Source organism: Tupaia chinensis, unplaced genomic scaffold (assembly GCF_000334495.1).
Source record: "Tupaia chinensis unplaced genomic scaffold, TupChi_1.0 Scaffold146828_1, whole genome shotgun sequence".
NCBI lineage: Eukaryota > Metazoa > Chordata > Mammalia > Scandentia > Tupaiidae > Tupaia > Tupaia belangeri.
This window is the reverse complement of record NW_006206682.1, coordinates 988,949-1,000,998: the sequence shown is the minus strand read 5'-3', so window position 1 is coordinate 1,000,998 and position 12,050 is coordinate 988,949. Positions and strand designations below refer to the sequence as shown.

General features: G+C 57.2%; 1 protein-coding gene across 7 annotated transcripts in view; it reads right to left on the bottom strand.

Annotated features, from left to right (window-relative positions):
- ACOX2 (acyl-CoA oxidase 2) overlaps nt 1-11,772 on the bottom strand; it is a 50,909-nt gene extending 39,137 nt beyond the window's left edge. The window contains exons 1-9 of one of the 7 annotated variants that reach the window (XM_006169154.3): nt 11,678-11,772; nt 10,467-10,687; nt 8,725-8,967; nt 7,014-7,176; nt 6,686-6,837; nt 6,178-6,285; nt 3,906-4,025; nt 3,534-3,649; nt 2,193-2,365 (exon numbers count right to left, since the gene is read on the bottom strand). In XM_006169154.3, the coding sequence (XP_006169216.2) occupies nt 2,193-2,365; nt 3,534-3,649; nt 3,906-4,025; nt 6,178-6,285; nt 6,686-6,837; nt 7,014-7,176; nt 8,725-8,884 (992 nt within the window). In that variant the 5' untranslated portion in view covers nt 8,885-8,967; nt 10,467-10,687; nt 11,678-11,772. The other 6 variants (XM_006169155.3, XM_006169159.3, XM_006169158.2 and 3 more) reach the window with 6 other exon arrangements.
- Between the last annotated feature and the right edge of the window lie 278 nt (nt 11,773-12,050).

Here is a 12,050-nt window from a genome sequence, read left to right as displayed (position 1 = left end):
TTTTGTTAAATTCTGTGGGTGTTTTTTGTGTGTGTTTGTTTGTTTTGTTTTTGCTGTAGGGTGCGTGTGCTCACTGGAGAGAGAGACAGAGAAAGGGAAAGTGAGAAATCACTCTGCCCTAGCGGTATGGATACACTGTAATTCCTTCTCTTCTGTTTTCCTTTGGGGATCTTGGCACACCGCATGGCCATGTGGGATCCAGCACCTTAACCATCATGTCACCTGGCTGGCCCCAAAGCTGAGAGTTCTTTTATAACTCAGTGCAATATTTGACCTGACCTGGGACCAGCAGTTGGCATAATGGCTATGTCACTGGACTCCCATGTAGTTGACGGCGGTTCATGTCCCGGACCCAGTGGCTTAAACTCATGCCAGGTGTGTGTGCGTGTGTGCCCAAGATCCCAAGAGGAGAATGGAAGAGAGGGTATTGCAGTGTGGCCATCCCCTCTGGGGGGCGATTTATCACTTTGTCTCTCTGTCTCTCTCTGTCTCTCCGGTGAGCGCATGCGCCCTATAGCAAAAATCTCTCAAAAAAAAAAAAATTGACCTGCCCTGACATGGGGCCTTAGTAATCTGAAAATCCCATGACATGAAAATCCACACATTTCCTGCTTGTTTTGGGGTACCTGACAGGAGAGAGGTTACCACATGTACTGCACACACACCGCATTACCCTACAGTCTGGAAGTCTGTATTCCAACACATCTGGCCCCCGTGAAGGCTTCTGGCCGTGCACCCGGATGCTTTGAACTCATGACCTCTCACTGCCCATGCGCACTGAGTTCTGGGGATGCGTGGACCTAAACAACTCTTGCGATGTGAAGTCAGGGCCATGGGACCCCAGAGAGGTGACAGCCCAGCATGTAGGGCCCACGTGTGGGTGGAGGGTGGGCTGTGAGGAGTTCCCCCCATAGCTGTCTGGGCCACAGAGTCTCCCAGACATGTGCTGCCTATCGCTCTTCTTGGGACTCTTCTGCAACTCAGGCCAGAGGGCTGCAGCCCGATGTCGGCCACGGCGCCTTCTCCCCAGCTCCCGTGTCCCCAGGACGCCGTCAGTCTGTTTCAGCCTGTACATGCAAGCACACACACATGTGCATGTACACACAATCCAGGCTGGCCATGGGCACCATGGGTTTGCTGGGGAGAGGAGCCTGGGCCGAGGGCCTGGCCGCCACACCACCCAGAAACAGCACTCCTGCCATGCCTGTTTTGCGGATGAGGACGCCGAGGGACAGAGCAGCAAAGGGGCCAAGCTGGGTGGGCACAGGTCTGCCGGTGTCAGCCTCGACTCACCCACATCTGATTCATTCTGGAGCCCTGAACCCATACCCCGAAACAATGCCAGACCCCAGGGCTGAGGGTTCCCAAGTGTCTTGGTCATTGCCCTCTTCACTTCACAGGGGAGAAACCGAGGGGGCGTGGGACTGATCACGGGTCAGTCGGCAGAGCTGGGGTGGGAACTGCAGGTAGAAGCCTGCTCCTCAGTCCCCCAAGTTCAACCTGACCCTCTGTCCCTCTTAGCTCTCCACGTTGCTTCATTCTGGGTGTGTGACCCTCTGTGACACATTTATTCTAAAAAATATGAGCTGTTTACCTGAAATTGAAAGTTAACCAGGCGTGCTATACTATACTTGGAAACCCCATGCACGTGCATGTGCATGTGTGTGTGCTGTGTGTGTACAGGTCAAAGCAGCACAGACAGCCCTTGATCTCTTGGGTCGTGGAGTGGAGAAAGAAAAGTGAGACACAACCAAGCGTAACGAGCCATCCTGACGTAGACGTACCACAGTCAGAGGTGACAGTCACAGCCAGAAAGAGTGAGTCCAGCACACACAGCCCAACCTGACAGTCACGACCTCCCAGAACACACTCAGCCAGCCACGGTCAGACTGGCCTGGACTCACTCCGCCAGTCACGATGTGGGGACACGGTCGTGCTCACACAGACAGACTGAGTTGGATCTGGGGTGCAGGGCCCGGATCACAGAGTTGGGCAGACCCCAGGTGGGATAGCTTGTCAGTCAGGGTAGAGGGAGTCAGAGAAACATCAGGGCATGGCCAGATGGGCGAGGTCTGGGCAGACCGTGTGTGCCTATGCTCATGGAGTGGGGAAATGCCTGCTCTTGGCACCCAGGTCCTGCCGAGGGGTGGTGTCAGGGAGGCTCTGCCACATCAGCCTTTGGCCCCCCTTGCCTGGGCCGGAGCCGGGACTGGCGGCGTATGACTGAGTAGCGCACGGCGATGACGCAGGCCTTCTGCAGCAGGGGCAGGACCTCGGTCAGCAGCAGGCGCACCCGCGTTACCACCATGGCCAGATAGTTGCTCTGTGGGATCCCGAGCTTGACGTAGGAGCCGTCTGGCAAGACCTGCATGGAACAAGGACAGGCACTGGGTCTGAGCCAAGGCCCCCAACCTGCCCCACCCCGAACTGCAGGCTCCCACAGCAGTGGGCACCCTGCTTCTCCACCCGCTCAACTGGGCCGGACAGCAGGTGGCTGGCTGGCGGTGGGTCGGGCGGCCACGCTGAGTGTTAAGATACTGAACACTGGGGCCAGCCCCTGGTGTAGTGGTTAAGGCGACTGGATCCCACGTGGCCAACTGCACGATTCGAGTCCTGGATCTGGTGACTTAAAAAAACTCAAACCAGGGGGACCAGCAGTTGGTGTAATGGCTATGTCGCTGGACTCTCATGTAGCTGACTGTGGTTCAAGTCCTGGACCCAGTGATTTAAACTCACGCCAGGTGCATGTGCGTGCGTGCCCAAGATCCCGAGAGGAGAATGGAAGAGAAGGGATTGCAGTGTGGCCATCCTCCCTGGGGGGGGATTTCTCACTTTCTGTCTCTCTGTCTTGCTCTTTCTTTCTGGTGAGGGCATGCGCCCTATAGCAAAAACCTCCAAAAAACAAAAAAAAAACCAAAAAAACCCACCAGGTGTGTGCACACCCCAAGTCCTGAGAGAATGGAGGAGATAGGATTGCAGTGACAATCCCCCTGGGATTGCTTTCTCACTTCCTCCTCTCTTTCTCTCTTTCTCTCTTTCTCTCTCTTTCTCTCTCTCTGTCCAGTGAGTGCATGCACCCCATTGCAAAAACAAAAATAAAGACAAAACAACACTCCTGAGCCCGGGGCTAACTAGCCACTTCCCCAAGTGCCCTGGCTCACAGCCCCTCTCCTGGGACACCCCAGTTCCCCCTAAAAGCTACAACTAGAGGGGTAACACCTGGCAAAACGAGCCCTCCAGAACCTCTGCCGGCTCTCTGCAGGCACCTGGTCGTGATCAGTGTGGCTAGGCCTTGCAGTAGGTAAGGTCACTCTTATGGCCACGGCCACGGCCTTCCCCTGGGATCACCTCGCCACCCCCACATGACGACCATTCACACACGGCAAGTCTGAGGCTGGGATGAGCAATGCGCTCAGGGTCACAACGCCGCTAGGCGGGGTTCTGCCCTGGTCTGTGGGACACCAGGGCCCCTCGGCTCTATGAAGAGGGACTCTGTGAGCAGAGCTCTGGTCCACAGTTCCCTTGGCCCCCACCTGTGCAAAGCGACTGAGCATGTTCTCCCTGGGCACCCTCACATGGTCCAGTCTCAGGAAGCCATTATCCGAGTGCTCAAAGTCCATCTTGGGCCCGATGTCTCCAACGGTGACTCCTAGGAGATGAGAACAAAATGCCCTTTGCTCAAGTGCTCGCTTGTGCCAGGCGACCGCCCCCACCCCACCCCACCATGTTCCAGCTCACTTGTTTTCAGGGAGCAAACCAAGGCCAAAGGGTGCTGCCTGCCCAGGGTCACCAGCCGGTTGGCACCAGGTCTGCCCACCAGACCCCTCCCTGCTTCTCTCATGAACTCTGGGCCCCAGGGCAGGGAGGCCTGTGGTGTCTCCTTCTGGCCGAGGCCCTGGGCTCACCTGGCAGGGGGGTGTGGTCCTGGAGGCTTCGGATGGGCACGATGAAGGCATGCATTCCCCTCCGGGCTCCCGAGCAGATCAGCTGGGCTTGGACCAGGGCGTGGGTAGCCGACCGCCCCACTGAGGACAGAGAACGAGAGGCCGTCTCAGGAAGACCCGTGCACTGCTGTCCCCAACTCAACCTCCTGGGGCAGGCCTTGGGGCCTTGAAAGCTCACTGATCACAGGGGTGATGGCCCTCATATGGGCCAGAGAAACCTGGCTGACTTGGCCATCGCACTGCGGAATGAGCAAGCTTTGAAAAGATTTGTTTTGCCCCCAGAAACTATTACTGAACCCCTCTGTCATCAGCCTCCCAACAGGGAGTACAGATAATTACCGTTTGTTAAAAACCAGAGCATGCCGGACCCTGTCCGATGCTTTCTGGTTTTAGAAGGGCAGGTGTGCCGAGTCCCAGTTTCCGGATAAGGAAACTGAGGCTCAGAGTGGAGTGACACAGTGAAGGTCACGGGGCCTGCAGGAGCCAGAGCTGGGACTGGAACCCTGGTCTGTCCGATCTCCAAGGCTGGTTTCTTTCCTGTGCCATTGTGACGTGGCCATTCGTTTTCTCTCCCGCCTCACTCACATCTCTGTCACCCTCCTGCTACGGTTGTTCTCTCTTTTTCCTGCACAGCAGCCACTGACTAGGCCCACAAATGCAGATACATCCAAACCTGTGAGTCCCCAGGTCCAAGGAAGGGTGGGGTGGGAGGGGCCCTCTCCCTGCGCTTGGCAAATGGCTGAGCTGCCCCCAAGTGGCCTCAGTGGAGGACCGGCCTCCGGGCCGGACTGGCTCTATGGGCCCAGAGCCCTCCCGGTTCAGAGTTGCTGGAGGCCTGTTCATCACTAACGGCCTGTCACGGGGCCTGCGCCCTGGCTGGGGCGAGCTCATTCGTCACCTCGGGAGATGAGAGGACTTGGGTCTGGGGGAGTGCCTGGACTAGGCCACATGTGTGTGCAGTTGTACATGTGTTGTGGACATGTGTGTCTAGGTGGGCATGTTGTGTGCACGTGTCATGTGCACACACATGTGTGAGCCATGCGTGCCTATGTTGCTATGTGTACACATGTGTATGTGTGGGAGCTGTGTGTGTATGTGCTGTGTACACACCTATGTGTTTCTGAGAGAGAGAGCCGTGCATATGCTGTGTACACATGCATGTGTGTGTGTCTGGGTGGGAGTTGTGTGTGTGCATGTGTAGTATACACACGTATGTCTGGGTGGAAGCTGTGTGTGTGTATGTGCTGTGTACACACACATGTGTGTCTATGTGGGAGCTGTGTGTGCACGTGCTGTGTGCATATACATGTATGGGTGGGAGCTGTGTGTGTGTGTGCTGTGTACACATGTGTGTATCTGTGTGTATCTGTGTGGGAGTCATGTGTGCCTGTGCTGAGTACATGCACACGTGTACCTGAGCGGGAGTGGTGTGTGTGCCCGTGCTGTGTACATGCACACATGTACCTGAGCGGGAGTGGTGTGTGTGCCCGTGCTGTGTACATGCACACATGTACCTGAGCGGGAGTGGTGTGTGTGCCCGTGCTGTGTACATGCACACATGTACCTGAGCGGGAGTGGTGTGTGTGCCCGTGCTGTGTACATGCACACATGTACCTGAGCGGGAGTGGTGTGTGTGCCCGTGCTGTGTACATGCACACGTATGTGTCTGGGTGAGAGCGGTGTGTGTGCCTGTGCTGTGTACATGCACACGTATGTGTCTGGGTGAGAGTGGTGTGTGTGCCTGTGGTGTGTACATGCACACGTGTACCTGAGTGGGAGCAGTATGTGTGCCTGTGCTGTGTACATGCACACGTGTGCCTGAGTGGGAGCGGTGTGTGTGCCTGTGGTGTGTACATGCACACGTGTACCTGAGTGGGAGTGGTGTGTGTGCCTGTGCTGTGTACATGCACACGTGTACCTGAGTGGGAGCGGTGTGTGTGCCTGTGCTGTGTATATGCACACGTATGTGTCTGGGTGGGAGTAGGGTGTGTGTGTGAGGACTTGTCCCATGCAGTCCAAGGGCTGGTCAGTCTCCCCACTTCCGGGTTCCCGCCCCCACCCCGCCATGACTGACGAGACCCTTACTCTCCGCTTACCGAGGTGAGGACCCGAGCTTGGACGGGTGCAGGGCCTCGCCCACGCTCAGCGGCCTGGAGCTCAAGGGCACTGCTTCTCCACCCTCCCACTTTGCCCCCCCCCGGGGAAGACAGGGGAAAGGCGGGTGGGTACTCACTGTCCCCTGGCCACCATTTGGTGGCAGTTATTGTGGGGCTGTGTATCACAAACTCCTGGGTGGCTGGGTCATAGGTGGCTTCAGTCTCCAGGCCTTGAAGGTACGTCCCTTGGGATGAAGGAAAGGCGTCAGACCTTGGGCCAATCACACTTCTTACCTGCAGAGTGGGTTCCGGGGGGGCTGGAATTCTCAGGCACCCGCCCAGTGCGGGACAGGGGTCAGCTGCCAGCTGTCCTCCACAGCGACTCTCCCTTTTCATCTCGGGGCTGTGGGGACACAGCCCTTCCGTCCATGCCGAGGATGCTAACGTTCCCAGGCAGAACAAAGCGCCGCCCGCCCTGAGCTCAGTCTGTGCGAGTGACAGGAAGGCGCTCTCTCAACGCCCTTGGCTGCCATCTGCTGGGACGTCTGCATATTAAATATGCAAATCGGGGACTACTGAGGGGTGGCAGGGCCCTCCGGATTTGTGCAGTGCACAGCCTGGACTGAGCGCGCAGCCCGGGCTCACCGTGTCCCAGCTCCGTCTGGGCGTACGTCGCGATGATCTGGTACGTTTTGGAGAGGGGGCCCCACGTGGCAATCTGCTCTTCTGAGCCCAGGCTCTCCAGGGACACCAGGAACACAGCCTGCAAGTTTAAGGTCAGCTGTCCCGCGAGGGCTCTGGGGGAGAGAGGCTGCGGTTACGGGAGTCTGTTAGAGACAGGGCCCAGTACCCTCAGCCTGGGCAGGGGCAGGGGCGGGGCACTGGCCCTGGTTTCCCAAAATGGCCCGCGGGGATGGGGCTTCCAGGGGGTCCCAAGCAGAGCCCTCTCTAGGGGCCACCCCAGGCATAGCACCTGTAAACGTAGCCCAATTCCGGCCCGTCGTGCAGCCAACCCAGGCGCTGTGCTATCCTCAGGACTCGGAACCGCCTCCGCGTGGAGGCCTCATAATATTCATTCTGGGACATGAAGTAACTGTCTTCTAAGCTCAGCTCTGGGTCGCTGTGGACAATGTTCTCTGCAGGGGACAAAGAACAGAGGCCTGAGAGACCCGGGTGAGGTTTCTGGTGCCTCCGACTCTTCCCACTCACTTGACCCATGAACCTGGAGAGGAAGTTAGAAATGACTGCCATTTCACAGATGAGGCAACTGAGGCCCAGAGGCGGGGACAGTGAGCTGCCCAAAGTTACGAGCTACACAGCAGCAGAATGGGGACTGGCCTCTAGGTCTTCCGCTGACCAGGACTGTCCAGTCCTTCAGATGGACAAGGAAATACCGGCATGTTACAAGGGCCTTCATAGTTGCCCTTACGATCCAAAGGAATGAATTTCTTTTTGGAAAATTTTTAAAAGAGGATTTTGCCTTAGGGCACATGTGCTCACCAGAGAGAGAGACAGAGACATTGAGAAGGAAAGTGAGAAATCACCGCCCATGGGGGATGACCATACTGCAATCCCGTCTCCATTCTCCTCCTGGGATCTTGGGCACACACTCACATGTACCTGGTATGAGTTTCAAGTCACTGGGTCCGGGACTTGAGCCATGGTCAGTCATGTGAGTACAGCAATGTGACCTCTAACTGTCTGCTAGCCCCCAAAGGAATGAATTTCTTTTTCTTTTTTTCTTTTTTCTTTTTTAGAGAGAGATTTTTGCTATAGGACAGATAGGCTCACCTGAGAGACAGCGAGACAGAAAGAGAGAAATCAGCCCCCAGGGGGGATGGCCATGCTGTAATCCCTTCTCCTCCATTCTCCTCTTTGGATTTTGGGCATGCATGTACATGGGCCTGGCACTAATTTCAAGGTATTGGGGTCAGGATTCGAACTGTGGTCTACTGTGTGGGAGTCCAGCAACATAACCATTATGCCATCTGCTGGTCCCCAGGAATGAATTTCTAACAATGGAATTGTGAGGGCCTGCTAATGAAGGGCTCTTCTTTTTTTATTTTTAACGTTTTTTATTTTTTAGATTTTTGCCATAGGACATACGTGCTCTCTGGAAAGAGACAAGAGAGAGACAGAGACAGAAAGAGGGAAAGTGAGAAAACACCCTCAGGGAGGATAGCCACACTGTAATCCCTTCTCCATTCTCTTCTTGGGATTGGGCATACAGGCACACATGTATGGTATGATTTTCAAGCCTACAGGTCTGAGACTCGAACTGTATTTAGTCATGTGGGAGTCCAATGCTTTAACCACTACGCCATCTGCTGGCCCCCTGAAGGACTCTTTTTAAAAAAATTTTTTTTGAGAGGTTTTTGCTACAAGACGCGTGCGCTTGCCAGAGAGACTGAGAGAGACAGAGAGACAGAAAGCGAGAAATCACCCCCTGGGGGGATGGCCACGCTGCAATCCCTTCTCCTCCATTCTCCTCTCGGGTCTTGGGCACGCACGCACACGCACCTGGCATGAGTATAAGCCACCGGGTCCGGGACTCGAACTGCAGTTGACTACATGGGAGTTCAGCGACATAGCCATCATGCTAACTGCTGGTCCCCCCTGAAGGACTCTTCTAAGAAAAGTTTGTGGGCACCAAGTTGATGCTCCATTCTCCAGCCTCCTCTTACCGACTTCCCTCCGAAGCGCAGTGTTCTGGGCACCTCTGTCAAGGATGTTGGTGAGCCGTTCCACATCGAAGGACCGCGTACACCTCTCGCTCTCCATGTCAGGGTGCATGTGTCCACTCCGGGTGATCCCCAAGGACGCTCGGTGCACTGGGCTGCCCATCCCACCTGGGTCTGCCTGGGAGCTAGGAGAGACACTGCAGGCCTGGCTCCTCTGAGGTGCACGGAGCCTGTGAGCAAGAGCTGCTGGGCCGGGTGTCAGCCAGAGGGGCTGGGTGTCAGCCAGAGGCCACCTGGTAAGGGGAAAGAGCCCTCCCTCCAGTTCTGAGGGCCCCTGCACCCCACTGTCTTGGGGGCCCTGGCTGTGAGTCAGGCACCATCCAGGGATTGGACACATCGTTCTTCACCGGAGAGGTGCATGGGAGGTAGCCGAGAGCTCACACAGCCTGTGCTAGCCCACGGCCTGGGTGAGGCTCACGGACGGCCAGGACGGCTACACGTGATGGTCATCTTAGCGAGGCTCACCCAGTGCGCCTTAGCTGGGCCCACAACTGGAACAGCAGGGAGGGGGCCTTGGTCAGCGGGATCAGCACAGAGAAAGGGTCGAAGGAGAGTGAGAGGAGGGAGGAGGTCCGGGATGGGGATGGGGTCCCTGCAGGGGAGGGACCGTGAAGAGGAGGTCGTGGGCATGGCCACTAACATGCAGGGGCAAGGCGTCCGAGGGAGTCTGAGTGGGAAGCTTTGTCCTCATTATAGCCCTGCTGTGGGGGTCCCGGAGACCTGGTGGGCTGCGACCCTTGGCATCAGCTCCCTAGTGCCACTGTGTGGAGCGGAGGCTGGGCCAGGCCTGCAGGGACCCCGCCCCTCCCAGCCCTCCTGCCTCTCCTTCCACCCTCTGCTGTGCCATTCCCTCTGGCCAAGGCACCCTGGGGCTATTAGAGTTAGGGACAAATTCTTGCTTACTTGGTGTCCCTCCCCCAAGGCACTGAGCACTGCCTGAGGCGGCTCTGCTTCCCCAGGGTCCCAGGAGCCCAGCTCCCAGCTCACCGCAGCAGGTTTCCTGCCGCTCTCGGTCCCCTCTGTCTCACCCTTTATAGGAAACATGTGGGCTGGGACGGTGGAGACAGGGAGGCCCCAAAGCCCAGCCTGGAGGAGCAAGGCGTTTGTCCCTGGGCTTCTGAGCCCATGTTGGGGGCTGTGGGCGTGCTCCTGAGCGGGCTGGGGCACCTGGGGAGCCCCCATCACCTGCCCCTGGCTCCCTGCAAGGCCATCTGGCCTGTCTCCTCTTTCCCACTCCTCCTCTTCCCTTCCAGAACACTCCAGGCCTCCCCACCTGCCAGCTTCTGCCCAGAACACTCCTCCAGATGCCACCACGGCTCCCTGCATTCACCTCAGTGTCCTGTCTCAGCGAGGCCCACCTCTCAGGGACAGCCCACTCTCTTTAAGGCCCCCAGCCCTTTTCCAGCGTCCCGGTCTCCCCCACTCAACCCTATGCTCTCTGTCTTCATTGGTCACCTCCTACCCTACAGGATGACTCTGCACGCACGTGCTCTGTTTGAGGGTTCGCCGGTGCCCCTGCTTAATCCTGACCTGCCAGAGGGCAGAGACCTCCGTGCGGTCTGCGGTCGGCAGGGGGCCTGGGGAGCAGGCGTGCATGAAACACAGCAGCGGCTTTCTGATGGGTCGTCCTGCTCTCCGGGGTCCCCCGACCCTCCCCTGCCCTCTGTGCGGCAGGCCTGACTCACCTCTGTCCAGTGTGGGCCTCTCCTTGGCGGCAGGTCTGTCTCTGCAGGCCAAGGGCCGCCCCTTGCTCCTCCCCCGGAAGGGCAGGAGCGAGTTCTTGGCGGGGCAGGCTCGGAGGGGCAGGCTCAGCTGGGCGTGCTCCTGCTCGCAGCTGGCTGCTGGGCAGCGCCTCTCCTTCCTCCCAGGCTCCCCAAGGCGGGTACAGCGAGGCTTCCCTGGAGGACTACCGGGAGGACGGAGTACTCATGTCTCAAAGCTGGGGTTTCCTTGGAGACTAGGTGTCTCCCAAGCTGTGAATCCCAGCTGGGTTCCCAAACTGAAACCCTGGCCTTCACTGTCTCCCCGGATCTTTCCTGACCCTTCCCACTGGCACCTTCGCACACCTACACAGCTCAGCACACCTGCACACCTTCAGGAACGCCAGCTGTTAGCCCTGAGCTGAGAAGGCTCCCCTCAAGGCTCCTTGTGTGAAAGGTGGCCTGAAAGGCGAAGGAAAGGTTTTCCGCTCCCTCCATGTTCCTGCTCTAAATGTGGCTCCGCTTACACTTAGCCTTGGCACCCAGATGCCCCTCCCGCGCTCCTTGGACAAATGCTGTGGAGCAATGCAGGGGTCGGGCCCTCCCCTGGTGAGGGTGCTGACAGGCTCCCTCACCTCTGCACTCCGGCTGGCAGAGGCGACGCTGTCTGCCCAGGTTGGCCCGATCAGTAGATTGCATCGCTGGGATCTGAACCAGGCGCCTCGGGACAAGGCTGGGCTCTCAGCACTTTGTTGGGCTGTACCTGTGGTTGATCTTGGGACCCCTCGGACACACTCAGATCACATTCTGAAGATGAGTTAGGGTTAGATAGCATCGGATGAGTGCGACCTTCCGGGATCTGTACACGTATCTGTACATGTTTACATAAGATGTTAACGTTCCATGGGGCTGAGCAGGGTATAGTTACAGAAACAGATCGAACCAGATCGAGAAGTCAGGAACCACAGCCCAACAGGAGACTGGGGCTCCATCCTGGCAGGACTTTGGAGATGTGGCAACTCCAGGCAAGTCTTGTACTCCCTCAGCCCCCTGCTCCTGCCAGCCCGGGCCTTGGTAAGGGACACTTGCTTACTAAGGAGCCCCACAATCCTCCCGAGGCCTCCTATCCCAAGGCTGGCGTTTAGCTGGTGCCTGCAGGAAGACACACCGCCTGGGACCCAAGCTTTGAGACTTACCCCCTAGCAGGTCCCACTGAGGCTATGGGGCCTGGACTCCTGGCAGCCCCATTGCTGGTGGTAGTTTCTACACTAGGGAGAGGCCACGGGGGAGTTGGTTTTGATGCCATTGCCTGGAGGGGAAAGTCCTGGCCTCCAGTCTGACCTTCGTTCACAGACAGTTGCTTAATTTTCTTTGATGTAGTTGATGCAGCTTAAAAAACGTTGGAACTTCAGTTTCTTCATCAACTTGGGAGCGATTACTGCTCTGTATGTTCTGGGTCATTTTGACTTGTTGAGCCGAATGATTGAATTCTCCAGCTTAATGAAGTTTACGTTAGAAAACATTTCAATCCTGTGCAAAAGTGGAAAGAAGAAAAAGAGGAACTCAGCT